Below are 21,263 nucleotides of genomic sequence, written 5' to 3'. Positions count from 1 at the left end.
TTAATTTGTATCAACTAGAAAGCAATGACCAAATTTCTTCGAGCATGTACGTGTAGTAAAAAATAAAAATTCAAACTGTTCGGTATTAATCTCGATCATTTATATGGATATTACATAATTAAAAAAATAAACTAAGTATTTTGTTCCAAAACTAATAGATTTTTCTATTGTATCGTATTGATCAAAGTTCGTGAAACTTTCATGAGTGGGAATAAAGTAAAATTGGAAATAAGTCTAGTCAAAGTTTTGACATTGAAAAAGACCAATTGCTGTTTCTTGGCAATAATAAGACACCTGGAAATAAAACAACAGTACCTGTTTGCTTACATTTTTCATCTACGCAAAAACACCATAATATATTTTTATGGACAAATGGTTTGGAGAGAAACGACTATGGCTATTTGGAAATCGTTTTCCATTGCTATCTAGAAGGTAAACACTTAAGGAAAACTTTAATTAGAAAATCATAGATAATGGGTTAATAAACAATCTCGGAATTTCAATTAAATTCTGAAAGTGAAACTTAATTTCAACTTCTCTCGTGGTCAATATAGCATGTGCTACACCCGATACGGACATACAATTGAACAAAATATTTATTCTACAATTAAAAATACATATGTGGTATAATGTTGGAATAACATCGCGAGTGAATAAATAAATTCATCGATTTTTTCCTCTGTTTTTGGTTAGGCCAATCCAAGTCTAGTCATTGTTAAAATTGAGTAGTTGCTTGTATTGCTTATATGTATTGCTTATGTATATGCATACATAGATATTTCCATTATTATTCGGTATTATTGGATGAATATTTTATTATTGGTCATTCCTTCTGTGTGTGGTGGTTTCCACTTTCGATAAATGTATTTTGTATCCAGTTGATGTGCAACCAAACAAAGGAAAAGTCGTTTCTTTTGTGCTCAATAAAAGTTACATTGTTTCGGTTTTAAAATTTTCCAACAACTCATTCGCAATATCAATAAAACAACAGTTTGATGCAATTTATGTTAAATTTTTGGAGGTGAATTTAAACAATACAATACCAAAATAGTAATTTTCAAGAGACACATTTTTTTACATGTTAAACATTCGATTGAACATTATAAAAGATTGAATGTCAGAGTCGTTGCGTGTCATTTGATTTATACCACCTGTTATTCTTGGAATCGTTCATGATTGATTTTGTTCTTGCTAGTACCTCATTTAAAATTTAATCAATAAATTCTTTCATTCGTCCGAGCATACATATCTAATAAAAATTTGCTGTTAACGGTGACAAATTTTTTATATGTTCATTTTTTTGCAATTATGGAATTTATAGAGCGAACGTCCAGAGCGGGAAAATGGAGCGGTACGAGAAACTCAGTCGGTAATTTTTCATATCATATTTGTTAATAGATTCAAATTTCTACTATAAAAGAAAAAATCATTACTATCACAAGCAACATTTTTCAACGCTATAATTGATAAAAAATATCACTACTATTTTTTACTTTGATTGAAATATTCTACATGCATACGAAGACTCGGCGAAGGCAGTTACGGAGTTGTATATAAATGTCGCGATCATGAGACGGGTGGATTAGTGGCTGTAAAACGTTTTGTAGAAAGCGAAGGTATGTATTGAAAAAATGTGCTATGTTTTTTTTATATGTATTGGTTGGTGGTGCAACTTTCGATAAATTCGCCGTTTCATTTCTCTTCTGTTTCATAGAGGACCCAGCTATAAGAAAGATTGCATTACGAGAAATTCGACTATTGAAGGTAAATGATAAGGACATAATATGTTTAAACAAACAATTATTAATTCCTTTATTCCATTTTTAACGTTCCAACCCAAACATATAGAATTTGAAGCACGAAAATTTAGTATCCCTTTTGGAAGTTTTTCGTCGAAAGCGCAGACTACATTTGGTGTTCGAATTTTGTGAGCATACTGTTTTACATGAATTGGAGCGAAATCCACAAGTATGCAAATTATTTGTTTCATTTAACGAACGCAATCGAATTAATTTCATAAAAATATTTTTTAGGGCTGTCCTGATGCATTAACGAAGCAGATAATTTACCAAACCTTGAATGGCGTTGCATACTGTCACTCGCAAGGTTGTATATACAATTTTTTTTAAATGACTGATGAATTGTTTTTTTTTTTTTAATTTAAAACGTCATTATTACAAAAAAGTAATGGATTAACAATTTTAGGTTGTTTGCACCGTGATATCAAGCCTGAGAATATCCTTCTTACTGCACAAGGTATCCAATATTGCAATGATCATATTGTCTTCCATTTGCCAAACATATAACGTTATAATAATACAAATAATATTTTCCTTATTTCATAAGGACAAGTTAAACTGTGTGATTTTGGTTTTGCCCGAATTATGAGCCCAGGCGAGAACTACACAGATTATGTCGCAACGAGATGGTATAGAGCACCTGAGCTCTTAGTTGGGGACACTCAATACTCCACACCTGTGGACGTCTGGTAATTTTATTTCTATAAATACCTCATAAATAGAATAGAGCAATATAAAAATGTCCGCTCAAATTTTAAGGGCAATCGGGTGTGTTTTTGCTGAAATGGTGCGTGGTACTGCACTTTGGCCTGGTCGGAGTGATGTGGATCAATTGTATCTAATTCGTAGAACCATTGGTGATATCTTGACCAGGCATCAACTGATTTTTAGTCAAAACGAATACTTTGGAGTAAGAATTTCCACATAAAAATATAATGGATATATTTTAGTATAGTTTAAACCAATTGTTTTTTTAGGGAATCACACTTCCAGTTGCACCAGTCATTGATGGATTGGAATCAAAGTTCCCGAGCAGGGTTCTCAAACAACCTGAAATTCTTGATTTTGCAAGAGTGAGTAAATGTTTGAATTATTAGTAAACTAAGGAAAACAGTATGTAATTGGATATGGTTCTAAACGCAGCAGGATCAATAAGAAATGATTATAAATTGAAAGAATTTGTGGCAATAGAAACCGATATACTTTGAAACAGTTTTAAATAGGAACCATTTCGAATAAACTCCATGCAAAATATCAATTTACTTTGGAAACTAGTGTGAATACATGTTAAAAACAAAACGACAAAATACGACTGATTGACATAAGCTGATGTCCATCCCACATAACACATAAGATAACAAAAATCGGCTCGTGTCTAAAAATAGTCGAAAATTCATTCAGATCCACGTAGCAAATTGTTATTTGAATAAGAATTTATTTACTTATCGCATTGTTATAATAAGATGTTTGTTTTTACAAATTCACTTTCCTTATATGTATTGAAAAAAAAAGCGTTGCTTGGATAAAGACCCGTCTAAACGATACTCATGTGAACGCCTCATGAAACATCCCCTTTTCGAGGATTACCTAGCGAAGCAAAAAGAAAATTCAATTGAACATATCGATTCACACAAGCTGAATCGTTCGCGTGAAAAAGCAAAGGTACATTTCGAATAAAAAATGTGAATTTTTCAGAGAATATTTTAATTTGTTTTCATTATTGCAGTCATTGAATACGTCGCTACCAATGATCGTAAATGCACAAGAAATTAATGCCAATTTGAAACAGATGCCGAAAATTTATTCCAATTCGAACGAACACCACTTGCCTTCAATTTAAAAGTCAGAACATCGGATTTTTAATGCTTCTTTCTCTACGAATAGTTATTTGTTAATACGCTTTTTTCGATCTATAGGAATCGATTTATTTTTTATTATATAGCGATTTCAAATATTTGATTCATCTACTTCGACATTCTTTCTGTAGACAATTATTTTACATGTAAATTTTTATTTACGTTATGCACACATCTTTGTTTTGTTTTTCTTTTTTTGTAAATTGCAACATGTAAAAGAAACAAAAAGGTATAATATGTAACTTTTTCTTTTAAAAATTAAAGCGAAAAACTATATATGTTAGACATTAATTAATTACTATAATTGACCCATACATTGCATTGGCCGGTGATTTTAACGAGATTCTGACGATAAATTGAGTCTGATAGACCATTGTAAGTAAAGCATTTATAGCCCACGTATCGACTGCATTCAAAACTATGACAAGAAAATCAGCTAAACGGATATATATTCAAAATTGACTGTGTATTTGATCAAATTTGGGATGTTGCCAAAACTCAATGGAAAAGAATGTTGTGATAGAAACTGCTAATGAAAATAACACACATATACATAAATAAATTTCAAACAACAAATTATAGAGACATGCGAGTCTGCGTAGAAGAGATATACTCGTTTAATTTTTATTTTTGTAGCAAACCCAATGAAAATGCTTGAATTGGAGCGATGTTGTCACCGGTTTTGAGAAAAAAACGGACATGTTAATCAGGCCAGATTTATAAAAATAGAATGAAATTCCAGCCAGTGAATCTTCAGCTTCTAATTAATTAAACTAACCAATTCGATATTGAAGGTTTCAAGATTCCAAAAGTTTTACATTTTCCTTGACATCATTTTGAGCCTTTCAGCCAATGAACAAAAAAAAAATCTTAGGCATAAAACGTGTCGATCAAGATGCATTTTGAATGTTGAATCAACCAAAATATTATATTTAAAAAAATTGAAAACATAAGTAAGATTTCGCTTGGTTTACGAATGAAATTTTTCGCAATGCTTTACTAACCTTGCATGCTGAAAAACAAGATGGGCGAACGATGACGATCGTTGTTATTTGCTCTTCGCATTTTGCAAGAGATTTTCTGTTGTTGTTTTTTTTTTCCTCAAAGACATCATTTTAAATTTATCTTACAGTCTAAGTTTTTTAAATAGAAAATAAAGTATATAGTCGAAATTTAAATTTACAAAACGAAATGAAGTATTTTTCGCCGTCGCCGTTAGTCGTCATCATAAGGACATTATGCGGTATGTGTTTTATTTTTATGCAAATAACTTGTGTGTGTGTGTCTGTAAGTAAAAGGGGAAATCGATGCGATATGAGTTGTGAAAACTCGAAAAGGTGGGGCTCTTCAGATCAACGATCGTCAGTGCTTTCGCGTTTTTACTGTCGTGTGGACTGTTTCGAGCGCTCAGGTTAGTTTGAAACTCTGCTCGGTGGAATTTTTTTTTCAACTTCTAATTTTTCTCCATAAATGTGATTTAAATCTATTCAATTAAGTGCATCAGAAAAACGGTGAAATATTTTGTTATGTTTGCTATGGTCCTGGTATATATAAACTTGAGGAAATACGGAAATTCCGGTGATTAAATTGTGACAAAAATTTCTCATTATATAATTGTGGAGATATGCAAGTGAACAGAAGTTGAACTTTCTTCTCGTTTTGAAAATGAATTTCGATTCAAACTGTAACTTAATTTTTTTTCATATTTAACACATTTTTAAGATCGTTTTTCGCCAATTCAAAATTTAAAGCAAAAACGTTAAATCTTGAAAAAATATTTCCACTTGAAAAAATTAAAATAAATATTGTGAGACAGTTAGATGTTTGTCTAGCATAAATTTCGTGAAAAGTCATGGACGTAACAGTTCCATTGGATTGTGTGCTAAAGTTCACCCACGCATGCATATAAAAATAAATATTTTTTATGTGCCGTGTGATCTAGAATCGTATTTGTTCAACTAACAAGTGACGTTAAAATTGATGTATTCGTCAACGTGCTGAATTTTACAAACTCAATTAGAAATTGGCTTATATATGCAATGATGCAAAAGTACAATGAAAACAGTGTGTAGAGGGCCATGCAAAATATTTGCCTGACAATTTTCAACGAAATGCCAAATGCTCGAGTGTTCATTTTAGTTTGCTTATTTTATTTTTGCTCAGTCTAATGTTGTAAAAGCAAATTGTTCATATCAATTGTAAAGAACGAGCAAATTATCATTTTTTTGCGAAAATGATTTAATTAAAAAAACCTACATATTGTGTACACAATCAGAAAAATTTAAGAATCAAAATATTTTGCAGTCTAAGCGAAGCAAGTCTCAGATCATGAAACTAGGTGAATCATACTTGCACGGTGTTCAATACAGAGCAATATACAAATCTCCATCTTCGCGTTCTATTTTAAACTTATTCACTATGAAATTGGAGTTGATTCAAACCAAAAAAAAAAAATACGAAGTAAAACCGACGATAATTTTTTTTTTCAGAAATATTAAACACGTATATGTAACAATAAATGTGCTAGAAGAGAGGAGAATCCGAAATACTTTACGATTAATTTAAAAATAGACATTTTTGCTCGCGCTGTCGCACCAGTTGAGCCATTCATATATATGCACCTTTCATAAGCCCACATCTTCTACATAGCTCCTTCTATACGAATTTTTCATTGTATATACATTGATGTTTTTGTTGTTTTCATTTTCTTTTTCGATGCTGCGATATATGTAGGCATTAGAGATTTTTACAGTTGGCATGTGGGAGTTATTTGGATATTCATTTCTTTCTACATTCGAATGAAATAAAACTGCGGAAAATCGCCTTTTACAATCGCGATATTATTGAAACAAATTTTTATTCAAAATTTCTAATATTAGATAAAGAAAATATTTTCATCGACCCGCCAGACCAATAGCAAGTGAAACAAAAATAATTTTTTTTTCTCATTCGTTTTTCCAATTGTTACTTAATTTTTTCTTGACATTTTTCGTATAATTTTTTTTTTCATACATTTCGAAATTATTCGGTTCGTTTCAGATAGTTCGAATTTTGTAGCAAATTTCTGTTAACTGTTTTCCTGTGTGTAAGCAAATAAAAAAAACTACATCAACATGGACGCCATCAAGAAGAAGATGCAAGCTATGAAGCTTGAAAAAGATAATGCTCAGGACAAGGCTGATACCTGTGAGGGACAGGCTAAAGATGCCAACCTTCGTGCCGATAAAGTCCTTGAAGAAGTTCGCGATTGCGAAAAGAAATTGGTTCAAGTTGAAATTGATTTGACCAATTCAAAGAACCAATTGGAATTGGCCAACCAAGAATTGGAAGAAAAAGAAAAGACCCTCACCGCTACCGAATCTGAAGTTGCCACTTTGAACCGTAAAGTTCAACAAATTGAAGAAGATTTGGAAAAATCCGAAGAACGCTCAGGCAGCGCACAACAAAAATTGTTGGAAGCCACCCAATCGGCTGATGAAAACAACCGGTATGTCTTTAAATTTGCCAAACTGTGATAGGTGGTCTAAGTGCAATCAATTTTTTTTTTTAATAATAATTCATTTTCTCACTATTTTCAGTATGTGCAAAGTACTTGAAAACCGTTCACAACAAGACGAAGAACGTATGGATCAATTGACCAACCAATTGAAAGAAGCTCGTCTCCTTGCTGAAGATGCTGACGGCAAATCCGATGAAGTCTCACGTAAATTGGCCTTCGTTGAAGATGAATTAGAAGTCGCTGAAGACCGTGTCAAATCAGGAGAAGCCAAGATCATGGAACTCGAAGAAGAATTGAAGGCAAGAATTTAAAAAATCTTTAAATTACATAAAATTAGAGTGTGAATTCAATATTGAAAATCGATTGTATTATTTCAATAACAATAATAATTTTAAAATGTAGGTCGTCGGAAACTCGCTCAAATCATTGGAAGTTTCGGAAGAAAAAGCCAATCAACGAGTGGAAGAATTCAAACGTGAAATGAAAACTCTTACTGTGCGCCTCAAGGAAGCCGAGAACCGCGCTGAAAGCGCTGAAAAGCAAGTCAAGAGACTTCAAAAAGAAGTCGACAGACTGGAAGGTGGGTTTGATCGAAAGAATATTATATGTTTGTTAATGTTGTACATTTTTTCAATTAAATTTTTTTAGTTAAGAATTTTAATCATTATAAAAATGCATTATAATAATCCAAAGCAGTGTTTAAAGTGAGACTATTTTGAATGTACAGTTTCGAGTAACTTATTTTAGACACTGCTGCTTAGTTTTTAAAACTTGTAAAAATGATGCTTTAATCAAATGCCTCGCCATATTTACAGATCGTCTGTTCCACGAAAAAGAAAAATACAAAGCAATTTGCGACGATTTGGATTCAACATTTGCAGAGCTTACTGGATATTAAATTGTCCAGAGCTTTATATGTTATTTTTTATGAAATTTCCCATTACCTATCCGTTGATTGATCCAAATACCAATTTTCCTTGTAAAATTTCCATCATTTTTAATTCGAATTTATACTATGTACTGTGTTTTTCATACATCCAGTCTCCAATATGAACATATAGTTTGCATATGCTTATTTTTCCCATACTAGATTTCTCATCGTGAACAGACATTTTTGTATTATGACCTGAAATATTTTTTTCTTTCAATATTAACATCTTAATTTACTACTAACATATTACCAATTCGAATTAAACGATGTATTATAGTCGCAATAAGTGATGAATTGAAAAAAACCAAATGTAAAAAGAGAAACCAACGCAAAAGATATGCAACACAACGCTGCTAAAAACAATGTAAACAATAACTAATAGATTTTACGCTTGGGCCTTTTGATAAAAAAATATATTTAAAAAATGTTTCGGAGCCTCTGCAGCTGCTCAAATAACCACCAATGCAAACATGAATACAATTCAATCTAGCAAGGTATTTCTACTGACATTAACCACTGGTATGAAAAATAAATTTAAAAAAAAGCTTAATTAACTGAAATTTACTGTATAAAATTACATTCTTTATCCTAGATAAAAAAAATTGTAAGATTTCTTTTGAATAAATATATGTTTTTGGTACTCTTTCAGACGAATTGGGTCTCAACAAGGACCGCTACAAGAGTCTTGCCGACGAAATGGACTCAACATTCGCCGAATTGGCTGGTTACTAAACAATACCAAAATCTCGTTTTGCTGCCATTTTTTACCATCCAATGGCGATGACTATGACGTTTTCGATAAATATCCTTCATTCTTTTTCTGCCTACGAATGATCAAAAACATCCAAGAAAAAGAACATGTCATCGTTTCAACATTCACAAACACACTCACTTTAAAATTGTCACATTTTAAATTTCAAATTTTTTTGTATTGCTTTGTAATTTATTGTAAAATTTATAACCGGATTTTCAATTATACATGTATTTCAAAAACAAACATCATGTGAATACTATGTTATTAATAATATATTTGTGTTTGTGAGCTTTATTCAAATAAAAAAATGCAAAAAAAAAAAACAAATGAAAAGATTTTAATTTCTCTCACATTCTAAAATTCAAATTGGAAACATTTATGAAATAATAGATTATCAACGGCTTCAATTTTCAAATCTATGTTTTAATAATAATGAGTTTTGACTTTTCGGTCGAACTGTGATGACAGTGATGGCACGTGAGTTAGTGGTTGCGCATGTCCAAAAGAAAAACAGTGAATAAACTTCAATTTAGTTGCACTTGGAATTTTGACGAAATATTGTATATTTTAAGAAAATCTGTTAAAAATGGCATTGAAAGTGCAAGTTGAGCAAAGTAAGTTATCTTTTTATTAAAAAATAATAGTCCTTGAAGTAATGAAATATTCAAAATATTTTTTTCTCAGAAAAATAATATTTTGTCTCTACATCGTAGTTTTGCTTTGAACAAGAACCATGCTTGCATGTGAATATGCAATATTATGATTTTTTTAATTTACAATACAAACTGTCAATGTGAAGATATTATTTTTGTTATGCACATCATTTCTGGTGAAATATTTAAATTAAATTACAGAATATTAAAAAAATGTAATGTAAAAAACCCGTTTAAGAAGTTGTTTATTAAACAAACAAATGTTGTATGAAAGTATCGATTTTCCCAACGAAGGGATACTGCGTCGAATCAAATACATAATCAACACAATAGGAATGACATTTATGAATTGTTTTGATTTAATTTTTAGAAATTATGAACGAAATTATTCGTTTCAATGGGAATGTTCCAGCCAAATCTGGTTCCAAGCGATGGCGTATTTTGGTCGTCGATAAGTTGGCAATGCGTATGATATCAGCTTGCTGTAAAATGCACGATATTACAGCTGAAGGAATACCATGTAAGTTTATAGAACAAAAAGGAATGGATTTGCTTTTCACGAGATTGCCCGACATTTTAATATAAAAATTATGCTTTTTAATGTTAACCAAATTAAAATTCTTTAGTGGTTGAAGATTTGCATAAAAAAAGAGAACCATTGACATCCATGGAAGCTATTTACTTGATGACGCCAACGGAAGAGTCAGTGCGTATTTTACCAATGATTATTGTTTTATGTAATAGAAGATATTTTAAACAGGAACGATTCAATGTATTTGGTTTGTTTATTATTTTGTCCTTTTAATTTAATCTCTTCGGCTTTTAATGCGAGCTCACAAATATTTTGTAAGCAATCAGCGGAAGCTTCCTGAATTATTTTTGGATATGAAGACAGTGGCTTTTCTTCTTATTTTTCAGGTGCGTATTTTATTGAGTGATTTTGAGAGTCCAAATCGTTCCATGTACAAAGCTGCCCATGTCTTCTTTTCTGCAGGTATTTTTATATTATTTCATATATACATATGCTTTACATCAAAAATGTTTTTATTGCCAACACTTAAGTGTTCTAATTAGAATTAAATACATAAAAATAATTATGCTTCTCTGTACGTTGAATATTTTTCTTTTGGTTTTATTTTTATTTTGAATTCCAAAACCGTTTCATTTGAATGCCTCATTATTTTAAACTAGTTTGTCCCGAGGAGTTATTTAATGAAATATGTAAATCAACTGCCAATACCACTAAAAAGATCAAAAATATTAAGGAAATCAACGTCGCTTTTTTACCATATGAAAGCCAGGTAATCACATCTTGTTTTTTTTTGTGCTGCTGCCATACGAATGTTTGTACTATTTTACATAGTGCCAATTCTCTTCTTCATTTTGTTCTTGTAGATATTTGCTTTTTGATAAACTTTACATAATTAAAAAACTGTCTTTATTTGTGATGAAAGTGTTTACATCATTTGTAAATATTGTTTTGTTTTTCAATTTAAAGGTATTCACACTGGATTCTCCGGATACATTTCAAATCATGTACTCACCGTATTTGGCCACAGCTCGATTTGCACACATGGAACGGATTGCTGAACAAGTGGCTACATTGTGTGCTACATTGGGTGAATATCCATCTGTGCGTTATAGAAGGTATATTCCTTTTATTTGCTTTTTGTAATTTGCTTTTCAATTACTACATATGTTTATTTTAGCGCTTGTGAGCGTAACGTGGAGTTGTCAACATTGATCCAACAGAAACTCGATGTATATAAAGCAGGTAAATTATCTAAGATAATATTGAAATTATAAAGACATTCAAATGACGTTAAACCGATCCAAATTAGATGATCCAACAATTGGAGAAGGCCTTGAAAAGGCTCGATCACAGCTCATTATATTGGATCGTGGTTTCGATTGTATCTCACCCATTCTTCATGAGCTAACGCTTCAGGCGATGGTAAGAAAACAATAAAAATAATTGATCAATTTTGGAAGCAATCAATTAGCCTTCTTAAATACAATGAAATATTTATGTTTACTAACAGGCTTACGATTTGCTTCCAATCACAAATGATGTATATCGGTACGTATATAGTTATTATTTTCATTTCTTTTTTTTCTAAAGTAACTTTTTCGTTCGAAAAGAAATCGTTGAGCCTCTTTAACGAACTATTTTTATTGTCTTCTTTTTTAGCTATTTTCCGTCTCCAAATTCCATTGAAAAAGAGGTTTTACTAGATGAAAATGATGAATTATGGGTCGAATTACGCCATCAACATATTGCCGTTGTAAGCACTCTTGTAACGCAAAATCTGAAGCGATTCACTGATTCAAAGCGCATGAACCAAGGCGACAAACAGACAATACGTGATTTATCGCTTTTGATCAAGAAGATGCCACAATATCAAAAGGAATTATCAAAATATTCAACACATTTGCATTTGGCTGAAGATTGTATGAAAGCATATCAAGGCTATGTGGACAGTTTGTGCAAAGTGGAACAGGATCTTGCGATGGGCAAGTATCGAAAATTTGTTTCAATTTGAGTTTGCATGATGATGATGTTCACCATTCTCTAGGTACCGATTGCGAGGGCGAAAAAGTAAAAGATCACATGAAAAATATTATAAACATCATACTGGACACGAATATATCGAGCTACGATAAGATACGTATAATTGCATTATATGCAATGATAAAGAACGGAATTTCTGATGAAAGTCTCAATAAATTGTTTACACATGCTCAGATTAATTTACGAGATCAAGATATGGTAAGTAAAAATTAAAGAATTGATCAATTTCGAAAGTATAATGCCTTCTAAAATGAAATGAAATATTTATTTTGACAAACAGGTCCGAAATCTAAGCTACCTCGGAATAAATGTTGTAACTGATGTAAGCTAACATGTTCATTCATAGCAAAAAAAAAAAATCTAATACCGCTTAATTTTTGCAGGGAAATCGCAAGAAACCATATCAGATTCCCAGAAAAAATCGTGTTACCGAACAAACATATCAGGTAACGTTTGTAATTATTCATGAACGTATTATTTGAATATTTTCAATAACAATTTATTTATATCAGATGTCCAGATGGACGCCTGTTCTAAAAGATATCATTGAAGATAGCATAGACGATAAATTGGATCAAAGGCATTTCCCATTTTTGGCTGGTCGTGCACAAAGCAGCACGTACCATGCACCGATAAGGTAATAAGGAAAATAAATAACAAACACACATTCAATTCACTGTACTGTATTGGATTCTTTATTTCTTTTGTTTCTAGCGCACGCTATGGACATTGGCATAAGGTAAAGATCCATTTTTATAAACATCAAAATATGAGTCAAGTTTAATTCTAACCATATCAAATTGAATGTGACATTCTCTACAACTTCTTGTTTTTCTATCAAAGGACAAAGGACAAACGACGGTGAAAAACGTACCACGTTTAATTGTATTTATCGTTGGTGGCATAAGCTACTCAGAAATGCGATGTGCATATGAAGTAACTGCTGCCAAATCTGGATGGGAAGCTATTGTTGGAGCAAGTCATATTTTAACTCCTTCGGGATTTTTGGGAGACATTGCATCACTATCCAAAGATAACTAGATGCAAAAATTAACAATTTCAAAACATGCACAAACCAAAGAATGTTGGCTTTATACAGTATATTAATTTATTGAGTATCCAAAAATTTATTGAGTGTATAGTAACCATTTTTGTGTTCTGATCTTATGAGACTTATATATTTATGTTGAACATTAACAAATAGTATATTTATTATTTATAGTATTGATGAATCAACTTTATTGTAGTGGACAATTATTGTCAATCAAACTCTTTTGAAAATCGTATATCAGATTCTTTATGTAAACATTTTAAATCAAAGTCATTCAAATCAAATGGAATATAATTGCGAAAGTACTTTGAAAAATACATAATATCAAATTATGGTATTTCTATACATTTAAGGTCCTATTGTAAAATCAACACTGATCTATTTAATCGCTCAATTGAGCATCAAAAAAAGACTAACTGAATAATTGTGGTGCCAACTTTTACAATCGATAAAAAAATTACTGATTTTATCTACCTCATTGTCTAATATACAGTACAAATTAGAACCAAATATTGATGGATTTGAAAATGTCGATTTGGAATTTTCAGCAGAAGCTTTTTTAACGAACGGGCACAACAACATTGTTTTTGTCAAATTAAATTTATTAAATAAAAAGTTGACAATGGATCTAAGTAAATATATATTGTCATTTTTGCCACAAATAATGACAGATAAATTAAGTATATATTACGAAAATAATGTATATTATTATATTAATGTAGTAATTTGAAAAAATGATGAAATAAAAAAATGAATGTATTCATTGTGCATGCATTGGTATTTTCAATTTTCATATCATTGGAAATTTTTATTACTTTCGATAAACAGTTACTTTTTATAGATCTGTGAAGAAGTATAATGAATTTCTGATGTTTGTTGTAAAATTCAAACAAAAGCCGTAAAGTACATTAATGCATGAAGACTGCACTGAAATGTAGCTGTTGGACGTTCAATATTTTTCTTTTACTAGATCATATAATTATCATGAATGTTCGGAGAATAGACTTTGTTTGCCAGCACAGTATTGTTGATAATGATTCATCGATCATGATTAGCATAAGATGACTAATATTTTGCATTGCTTCCCTTTTTCATGTGTTCACTATAAATGAGTCATTCAAGTTGCATCTAAATTATTTGAAATATCAAAGTAGCAGTAGTAAAATTTCAATATGTTAACTGTCCAGCAAATATATATTAAAAAAAAAAGTTCGAAAAGTCCGTTTTTTCATCATTTCTATTCATTTCTTCTCAAATCGATTCATCTTTAGAAACAAAAAACTTTTTCGAATCAAAACATAGTTAAAAGCATTGTAATACAGTAGAACTCCCACATGCAGAATAATGGCGCGAGCATTTTCATGCTAAATAGTAATGCGTCTGCGTTTATTCATCGATTTTCCGTTGACGGAGAAAATTTCCCAGTACCATTTTAGTGTACCGTATAGTTCAGTATGCAAAAATTGCTTATGTAAGGTGGAAGATATACAAATTTTAATAAAAAAAGTTATATTTTCCATACTCATTTCTGTGTAAAATATTGCAATTTGTTTGCAACTGTTATTATATTGAGATAAACAGAATTTGTTTATTTAGTTTAATCTTTTCACTATAGAAAAAAAAGGAAAGAAAATTGTAACATGTTGCGCGAGTGAAAATAAATCTGGTGAATCATTTTTCATTTGAAGAAATTGAAAACAACAACAATATTTTAGAATTTATTTAAATTTTCACAATTATATTGCACACAAAGTTCGAAAATTGCCTCAAAAGTGGATAACAGACAACTTTTTGGATCGGATAAACACGTAAATCAACTCTATTTGAGTTCTGGGAGGATTTACAAGATGGGTGAACACAGCATGGTAAATGACGCATCCACCACTGAAACTGGTAAATTTTCTTCACAAAACATGTTTATTCCTTTATTTCACATTTATTTTTAAATTATTAAGTTAAATAACCAAACCAGAAATTAGAAAGTCAAAAGATTTTTTTTACTGCGTAATAAAAATTATTTGAACTCGGTGCATGAATCATACGTCATTTTTCAAGCATATTTTCCATGTTTGTCATTTGATTTAACAGACATTAGTCACATTACCATGGGATAAAATCAAGACAAAGAAAGTATTTCCAATTTGTAAACTGTTTCTCTGACAACTGTCTAACATAGATTTTTCTTTGGTTTTAACAAAGTAATTGAAATTTTACTCTTTGGTTTTAAAGCCAACGTCAAATAGGTTGCTGTTATTACATTTAATGTGAATGCAATGGCTGAATTCGATCTGGAAATGGCATATAACACAAATGAAACAGTTATTTATTTAGCATCCTACGAATAGGTGGGCGACACATAATTCGCTTGCTATAATTCATTGATGGTTCTCCCAACGGTGAATCAGTAGATGTTATTCGACGCCGTTTGATTGGTTGCAATGGGTCCACTTCACTTCCATCGTCGCACAGATTTGAGATATTTTGCTCTCGCAAAACTCCTAATGATATAGAACAAGTACATATTAAAAGTTGCCACGTAAATTCTTGTAGAATTTATTGAAACACAAATAATATACCTGTGAAGGAGGCGCATCGCTTTATAATTACGTGTGATGCATCACTATCGTTCGTCTTAATATCTGGCATTGACATGTCGCTTGGTGGTGTTAGTGAGGCAAATCGTAAGAATGTTGATACAAATGACCATATTTTACTGCCTGACGATTTGATCGGCTCACTTCTTGATCCATTCGGTAGCTCTTTTTTATGAGTTTCGAATTCGTTTTCCAAATCTGGAGCATATTCCTCTTCATTATCATCATCGAATCGTCGAACAGTAGCACGTTTCTTCGACACTTTTGGCGTATAAATCTAAAGAGTTGCAAAAATAAATTTTATTGAATGGATAAACTGGAGTGTGATAAATTTTTATTAAAAACGCGTACATCAATATTTTCGACTAATTTCGTTTGCGCAAATTCCTTTGGCGTAAACCAAATTTCTGGATCGATATTTTTAACTTCTTTGACGATCTTTTCACTCGATAATTTTCGTGAAACCAAAACTGGTGTTTCTTTAATTGATTCTGATGTTAGTAATGGTTCATTGATAATACTTTGGTCACTTAAAACCTCAACAACTTCATAATTACTGCTGACACAGCATTCACGTTCATAACACCCAAATGTTTCAACATTCGCATCTTTGTCTTGTTCATATACAGTTTCTAAAGAGCTTTGTCTTAAATTGGAATCGAGTGAATTTGATTTGACAACAATAGAAGTTGAAATGGAACTCTTGTCAATAACTTTGGGCGACCTCTTTTCACATTTTACCGTCTTTGATGAAGTGTTTTCCATTTTTAAAATCTCACGTCCACGCATTCGTAAATCCAATGGTGATTTTGGGCTGACGGCAATTCCATGCTGCGAGTTTTGATATTCGAGGATAGCACGATGAATGCTTTTTGTCATTACTTGGCGTGTAAGCGGTGTTACTGCAAGCGAATTTCTCGATCGCTTAAAGGTTGTCGTTTTCTTCTGTGTAACCATTATACTTTGCTGTTGAACGTTCTGTCTGTGTAAATTAATTATAAGCTATGTATCGACATACCGAATAAAAGACCAATATTGTTATTTACCTTTTATTATCATCGGAATTAGTTAATGGATTAGTGCTTGTGTCAGAATCACTACTACTATTCACATTCGATATATGACCCGATGATGATGATGACGATGATACCAAACATGAACTACATGATTGTCCAACGGTGTCATGCGAATTTGCATGCAGCAAATTTTGATGCATTGGAGTTGATGTTTGACGAACCAATGCCTTTTCCATTGCATCCGGACTTTGAGTTTTGTACAGTGGATGATTTGATGTATGCAAAATGGTCGAATAATTTCGCAATGATACACTATCCGAGATGCTTCTCTCAAATGATGATTTTTGAACAGCTGTAATATAATTAATATTTGATGCTTCTTTACCGCAAGCCATTTGACATTCAATTTTATCTACATTACATTCTTTTGGCGAATGCAAACTGCAGCCATCGTTTATGTGAGCACATTTATTAGCCGAAGAAAAATCACCAATCGAATTAAATTGCTGTACATGAGAATAACGATGAAAAATTATTATTATTATCGAGTAACAGCATACATAAACATTTGTGCGTTGTCAGTCCAACAAACGAAATAAGACATTTGAATTTTATAAATATTTACCGTTAGACATTTTTTGCAATGCAATGGCAAATGAGCTTGACACAAATGCATGATAAGTGCAAAGTCATTTCGGCATTGAAATTCCATCGTGGGATTGCCCTGGCATAGGCCACAACGCATGCGATTCCGTTCCGTCCACACTTCATTTGGTGTATGAGCATTTTGTTCGTGTTTATTACGGCATTCAACACAACAAAAAATGCTTTTGCAAACCGCACACTTAACCTGGTTCATAAGTTGATGAAAAGGATGATGTGAAATAATTTTTATACATTTCTTAAATAAAAGTCTTACTTACTTCTTCTGGTATTGAAACCATTTTTCTCGATATTCAATAAATTAAATTAAATTAAAACCCGTTGAAAGAACAATACGAAAAATGTGAACAGTAAAAATAGTTCCGCTATGTCATGCAAACAATAAATAACAAAATATACACTTAAAATAACAGGCGCACAAGGCTCTGCTTAGAATGTTAACCCCACAGATGCTAATACACTACTGATAACCCCATTAAACTTATGCACGCATTCAACCGCATCAAAACGTCTTACCAGATTAAAAACAAAAGAGTTGTGATTATTACGACTTATCGCTGACTTCACACTTGTACTTGTACAGTGACTTCAGATAGTTTCGTTTTGTTTTTGTTTTCTCGATCACAATTTATTAAATTGTAAAATTTTGATATTTTTAATATTTTTTTATTTTGTTATATAAATTGATAAAAATTGGCATTGTTTTCTCTTCCGTACAGTACTTCCAGCAGTTCTTGGATTTGCTGTGGCTGGTTTCATTATTGCAACGGTATTCTATGTCTGTCGCTTGCGACAACGAAACAACAAAAAAAATCATGAACCGGCCATATATCAGCCCAAAAAGCGTACAACAGCTGTACGCTCACCAAGCGGCCAACCGGGCGGTCAACCACCGCATTATCTAAAGAAATCACCATCTCCAACGTCAAATAAAACGTTGCCGGGTGGTTTATCGCCAACAACTGAAACAATTGGTGGTTCACTTAATCATGGATCATCATCATCATCAAGTTTCAAAACGCAATCCATCGTTACACATCCAAAATACACCGAAGAAAATGAAATCCAAACGAAAATTATTGGACAAATGGAAAATTCTACAAGTTCAATTGGCTCTGATAATAACAACGACACACAAGAATATGGAAAACTTGGTTCTTTGGTTTTTAAACTGAGATATCTAACGGACCGTAATGCTTTAGTGGTATCGGTCATTCGATGCAGAGGTTTACCCTATAAAAGCATTACTGATGATCTACCAAATGGCACCAATGGAAAAACACAAACCGCCACCGATCCATACGTGAAGCTTCAACTCTTGCCAGAAAAAACACATAAAGTAAAAACTCGGTAAGGCATTGAATAGTTTTCTATGCACTAAACAATATGATATTTTACTAAAGAATTAATTTTTTATAGTGTTGTTCGTAATACTCGCAACCCAGTGTATGATGAAGATTTCACTTTCTATGGATTGTCTATGGCAGATATAACGGCAATGTCATTGCATTTTGTCGTGTTAAGTTTCGATCGCTATTCTCGTGATGATGTCATTGGTGAAGTGATTTTACCATTGGGTAACCCGAACGAGGTTGATTTGACTCAGATAGAAACACAACAGGTAGCACTATGCAAGGAAATACAACCAAGAAGCTTAAAGGTATTCAGAAGAAACTATTTTTAAGGGATACGGATTATTAAAGTATATTTTCCAAACTAAAGATACGAGCACAGGGGCGAGGTGAACTGTTGGTTTCGTTATGCTTTCAACCCGGCGCGGCTCGTCTCACTGTTGTTTTGCTAAAAGCTCGAAATTTACCACGAATGGATGTTACTGGCTTGGCTGATCCGTATGTCAAAATATATTTATTGTGCAATGGACAAAGAATCGCAAAGAAAAAGACACATGTTAAAAAACGTACTCTCTCGCCTGTCTTCAATGAGAGCTTTGCATTTGACATACCAACGAACGAGGTATATATTCTTGTTTAAGTTTATCTCATTTTAATATTTAGTTTAACGAATCATTTTTTATTCATAGAGTACTGGAGGAAGCTTGGAAAATATTTCATTGGAGTTGATGCTGCTGGATTGGGACCGCGTTACCAAAAACGAAGTAAGTTTTTATTATTAAGCACGTCTCATGTATTTAGTTCAAACCAAAGAATTTTTTAACATTTCAGGTGATTGGGCGACTCGAATTAGGCGGTCCCAGGTGTGCTGGAGCAGCTCAGAATCATTGGAACGAAATTTCGACTTCACCTCGTAGACAAATTGCTGAATGGCACAAACTCACCGATTAAATACATACACCATAATTTATTCTAATAGTTTTAAACTTTCATGCACAACAAAACTTTGTCAAAATGGTGTTATATATACACTTGTGTTTTAGTTGTATTATTTTATTTTTTAATATATGTTCATTCTGTCTGAGAGTTAGCATGAAGAAAAATCTCTCTAGAACGTCATCCCAAAACTTAAGAAAATCAGATAACATTTTCTGTTTCCAATAAACCATGTATAGCCACATAATATTCACAAAAATAAATTGTATAGCTAAATGTCTCGAATTTCACCACATACGATGTGCATGAATGCGAGAAGTTTTTTTTGAAGAAAACAAAATAATTTTTCATATGGACTCGTGATGGAATCTCATGATTTGTATCGAAATTGAAAAAAAAGAAATACACGTTTATTTACGGTCATTTGATGAATAACATTTATATGATCCATTAAATGTATATATACCCGCTAAGCAATGCCTAAAATATGATCAAAAATTGTATTGGCTACCGGCTCAATCGCGTAGATTGAAAAGTTATCGTTTTTTCTTTAATTTCGAGAAAAAAAACACCAAGGTGATCAGGTAGTTTTTCTTTGTTTCTCAAGTGCAGGGAAGAATATATATATTTAGATATTTGAATTTATTTCAGGCATGGCAACATACTATTGAACTAAAAAGTCAAAAAAAATTATTGATGTCAACGTGTGGTACGTCAAGCTGTAATAATTCAAAAAAGCAGGATCATATTATATAGCAATTCAGTCAAAATAATAAATCGTTAAAATATAATTTTCTTTTGTTGACCAATATTCCAATAGAGTCGAAAACATACTAAAATTTTGACTAAATGTTCAAAAATAGCAGTGTAGAATTAATATGATAAAGAATTATTTATTGGTTGCCTGACAATTTTCCCAACTAAATATCAACTATAACTATTACAATTATTCAATCTAAAGTGGACGAAATGTGGATTTCGACTAAAAATAACAATATCAACGAAGAACCACATCTTTTCAAAAGATCCAGCTTTTATCCTAAAAAAAGAAATGTTCAACCATGTATGTTATACAAAACTTATAATGTGCTATATTTTCCATATTTATGTAATTGAGAAAAAAAAACGTTTTCATACTATAATAATTCCAACTGAAATATTTTAATTTTATGAATTTGTAATGTATACCCAAATATGTTTATAATGTATGTTGCTAAGACAATGAAGACAAAAAATGTTGTTTTCGCAGGTATTTATCATTTTTGCCTTTATATTTAATCAAATACTCAACATTTATTTTCTTAAAAAAGAAAAAAAAATAAGTTACAGAATTAGAAAAATATATTTACTTATTTTGATTCAACAAATAGATGAGAATTATCCCATTTTATGTTAATTGAAACCTTTTTTTTGAAAAATGATTTATGTAAACTTAAAACCATCAAAGTTTGATCAATAAAAGAATGGATTTGTTTAAATTCGTAGACGAGCTCTGTTTCAATATTTCAATTACATAAACTTTGTTCAATATTTACCTCGTTTTAGATTGCATCTCTTTGTATGTAAAAGTTAACAAATGAAAAGAAA

General features: G+C 31.5%; 5 protein-coding genes across 10 annotated transcripts; 4 read left to right on the top strand and 1 right to left on the bottom strand.

Moving 5' to 3' along the window:
• Positions 1-90: 90 nt before the first annotated feature.
• LOC116340943 (cyclin-dependent kinase-like 4) lies at positions 91-4,758 on the top strand. Of its 2 annotated transcripts, none has more exons than XM_031767714.1 (12): positions 91-432; positions 1,322-1,369; positions 1,525-1,616; positions 1,715-1,764; positions 1,849-1,968; positions 2,034-2,106; positions 2,206-2,256; positions 2,347-2,488; positions 2,559-2,709; positions 2,777-2,872; positions 3,312-3,461; positions 3,526-4,758. In XM_031767714.1, exons 1-12 carry the CDS (start codon positions 365-367, stop codon positions 3,637-3,639), a joined length of 1,155 nt encoding a protein of 384 aa, XP_031623574.1. In that variant the 5' UTR covers positions 91-364; the 3' UTR covers positions 3,640-4,758. The 2 variants fall into 2 exon arrangements, with proteins under 2 accessions (XP_031623574.1, XP_031623575.1); XM_031767715.1 differs by lacking the exon at positions 91-432 and adding an exon at positions 894-1,021.
• A 186-nt stretch (positions 4,759-4,944) lies between these two features.
• On the top strand, positions 4,945-9,082 carry LOC116340710 (tropomyosin-1). 2 transcript variants are annotated; one of them, XR_004201107.1, is made up of 6 exons: positions 4,945-5,066; positions 6,695-7,142; positions 7,234-7,453; positions 7,557-7,734; positions 7,970-8,579; positions 8,735-9,082. XR_004201107.1 is itself a non-coding variant. In XM_031767342.1 (5 exons), the coding sequence occupies exons 2-5, from the start codon at positions 6,769-6,771 to the stop codon at positions 8,815-8,817; spliced, it is 855 nt and encodes a 284-aa protein (XP_031623202.1). In that variant the 5' UTR covers positions 4,946-5,066; positions 6,695-6,768; the 3' UTR covers positions 8,818-9,082. The 2 variants fall into 2 exon arrangements, 1 of the variants encoding a protein (XP_031623202.1); XM_031767342.1 differs by lacking the exon at positions 7,970-8,579 and having other exon boundaries at positions 4,946-5,066.
• A 243-nt stretch (positions 9,083-9,325) lies between these two features.
• Positions 9,326-13,775, top strand: LOC116340798 (protein ROP-like). The gene is made up of 16 exons (XM_031767463.1): positions 9,326-9,453; positions 9,863-10,012; positions 10,119-10,198; positions 10,411-10,486; positions 10,684-10,793; positions 10,991-11,139; positions 11,202-11,266; positions 11,334-11,446; positions 11,535-11,572; positions 11,684-12,006; positions 12,069-12,262; positions 12,345-12,386; positions 12,448-12,510; positions 12,577-12,701; positions 12,779-12,803; positions 12,908-13,775. The coding sequence occupies exons 1-16, from the start codon at positions 9,426-9,428 to the stop codon at positions 13,103-13,105; spliced, it is 1,779 nt and encodes a 592-aa protein (XP_031623323.1). The 5' UTR covers positions 9,326-9,425; the 3' UTR covers positions 13,106-13,775.
• Positions 13,776-14,751: 976 nt separating this feature from the next.
• On the top strand, positions 14,752-21,162 carry LOC116340840 (synaptotagmin-4). Its single transcript, XM_031767546.1, has 6 exons — positions 14,752-15,008; positions 18,108-18,738; positions 18,808-19,048; positions 19,111-19,362; positions 19,430-19,504; positions 19,572-21,162. Exons 1-6 carry the CDS (start codon positions 14,963-14,965, stop codon positions 19,689-19,691), a joined length of 1,365 nt encoding a protein of 454 aa, XP_031623406.1. The 5' UTR covers positions 14,752-14,962; the 3' UTR covers positions 19,692-21,162.
• LOC116340839 (mitosis initiation protein fs(1)Ya) lies at positions 15,010-17,863 on the bottom strand. Of its 4 annotated transcripts, XM_031767543.1 has the most exons (7): positions 17,649-17,863; positions 17,351-17,575; positions 17,147-17,231; positions 16,756-17,077; positions 16,061-16,691; positions 15,692-15,986; positions 15,010-15,613 (listed from the first exon to the last, which is right to left on the bottom strand). In XM_031767543.1, the coding sequence occupies exons 1-7, from the start codon at positions 17,667-17,669 to the stop codon at positions 15,435-15,437; spliced, it is 1,758 nt and encodes a 585-aa protein (XP_031623403.1). In that variant the 5' UTR covers positions 17,670-17,863; the 3' UTR covers positions 15,010-15,434. The 4 variants fall into 4 exon arrangements, with proteins under 4 accessions (XP_031623403.1, XP_031623404.1, XP_031623402.1 ...); XM_031767544.1 differs by having other exon boundaries at positions 16,756-17,231; positions 17,645-17,863; XM_031767542.1 differs by having other exon boundaries at positions 16,756-17,231.
• Positions 21,163-21,263: the final 101 nt, after the last annotated feature.

Source organism: Contarinia nasturtii, unplaced genomic scaffold, assembly GCF_009176525.2.
Source record: "Contarinia nasturtii isolate CC-2019 unplaced genomic scaffold, AAFC_CNas_1.1 Cnas_scaffold_695, whole genome shotgun sequence".
Lineage (NCBI taxonomy): Eukaryota > Metazoa > Arthropoda > Insecta > Diptera > Cecidomyiidae > Contarinia > Contarinia nasturtii.
This window is presented reverse-complemented; position numbering and strand designations above follow the sequence as displayed.

What these genes read in the sequence shown, in the direction of transcription:
- LOC116340840 (XM_031767546.1), top strand. Translation starts at nt 14,963, where the DNA reads ATGGGTGAACACAGCATGGTAAATGACGCATCCACCACTGAAACTG. An exon ending in CGCATCCACCACTGAAACTG is followed by an intron (nt 15,009 to 18,107) that starts GTAAATTTTCTT and finishes TCTTCCGTACAG; the next exon opens with TACTTCCAGCAGTTCTTGGA. An exon ending in TACAACCAAGAAGCTTAAAG is followed by an intron (nt 19,049 to 19,110) that starts GTATTCAGAAGA and finishes TCCAAACTAAAG; the next exon opens with ATACGAGCACAGGGGCGAGG.
- LOC116340798 (XM_031767463.1), top strand. Translation starts at nt 9,426, where the DNA reads ATGGCATTGAAAGTGCAAGTTGAGCAAA. An exon ending in GAAAGTGCAAGTTGAGCAAA is followed by an intron (nt 9,454 to 9,862) that starts GTAAGTTATCTT and finishes TTTAATTTTTAG; the next exon opens with AAATTATGAACGAAATTATT. An exon ending in CCATGTCTTCTTTTCTGCAG is followed by an intron (nt 10,487 to 10,683) that starts GTATTTTTATAT and finishes ATTTTAAACTAG; the next exon opens with TTTGTCCCGAGGAGTTATTT.
- LOC116340943 (XM_031767714.1), top strand. Translation starts at nt 365, where the DNA reads ATGGACAAATGGTTTGGAGAGAAACGACTATGGCTATTTGGAAATCGT. An exon ending in AATTGGAGCGAAATCCACAA is followed by an intron (nt 1,969 to 2,033) that starts GTATGCAAATTA and finishes AATATTTTTTAG; the next exon opens with GGCTGTCCTGATGCATTAAC. An exon ending in GTCAAAACGAATACTTTGGA is followed by an intron (nt 2,710 to 2,776) that starts GTAAGAATTTCC and finishes TTGTTTTTTTAG; the next exon opens with GGAATCACACTTCCAGTTGC.
- LOC116340710 (XM_031767342.1), top strand. Translation starts at nt 6,769, where the DNA reads ATGGACGCCATCAAGAAGAAGATGCAAGCTATGAAGCTTGAAAAAGAT. An exon ending in TCGGCTGATGAAAACAACCG is followed by an intron (nt 7,143 to 7,233) that starts GTATGTCTTTAA and finishes CACTATTTTCAG; the next exon opens with TATGTGCAAAGTACTTGAAA. An exon ending in AGAAGTCGACAGACTGGAAG is followed by an intron (nt 7,735 to 8,734) that starts GTGGGTTTGATC and finishes GTACTCTTTCAG; the next exon opens with ACGAATTGGGTCTCAACAAG.
- LOC116340839 (XM_031767542.1), bottom strand. Translation starts at nt 17,669, where the DNA reads ATGGTTTCAATACCAGAAGAA. An exon ending in AATTCCGATGATAATAAAAG is followed by an intron (nt 16,692 to 16,755) that starts GTAAATAACAAT and finishes TAATTTACACAG; the next exon opens with ACAGAACGTTCAACAGCAAA. An exon ending in AATTAGTCGAAAATATTGAT is followed by an intron (nt 15,987 to 16,060) that starts GTACGCGTTTTT and finishes GCAACTCTTTAG; the next exon opens with ATTTATACGCCAAAAGTGTC.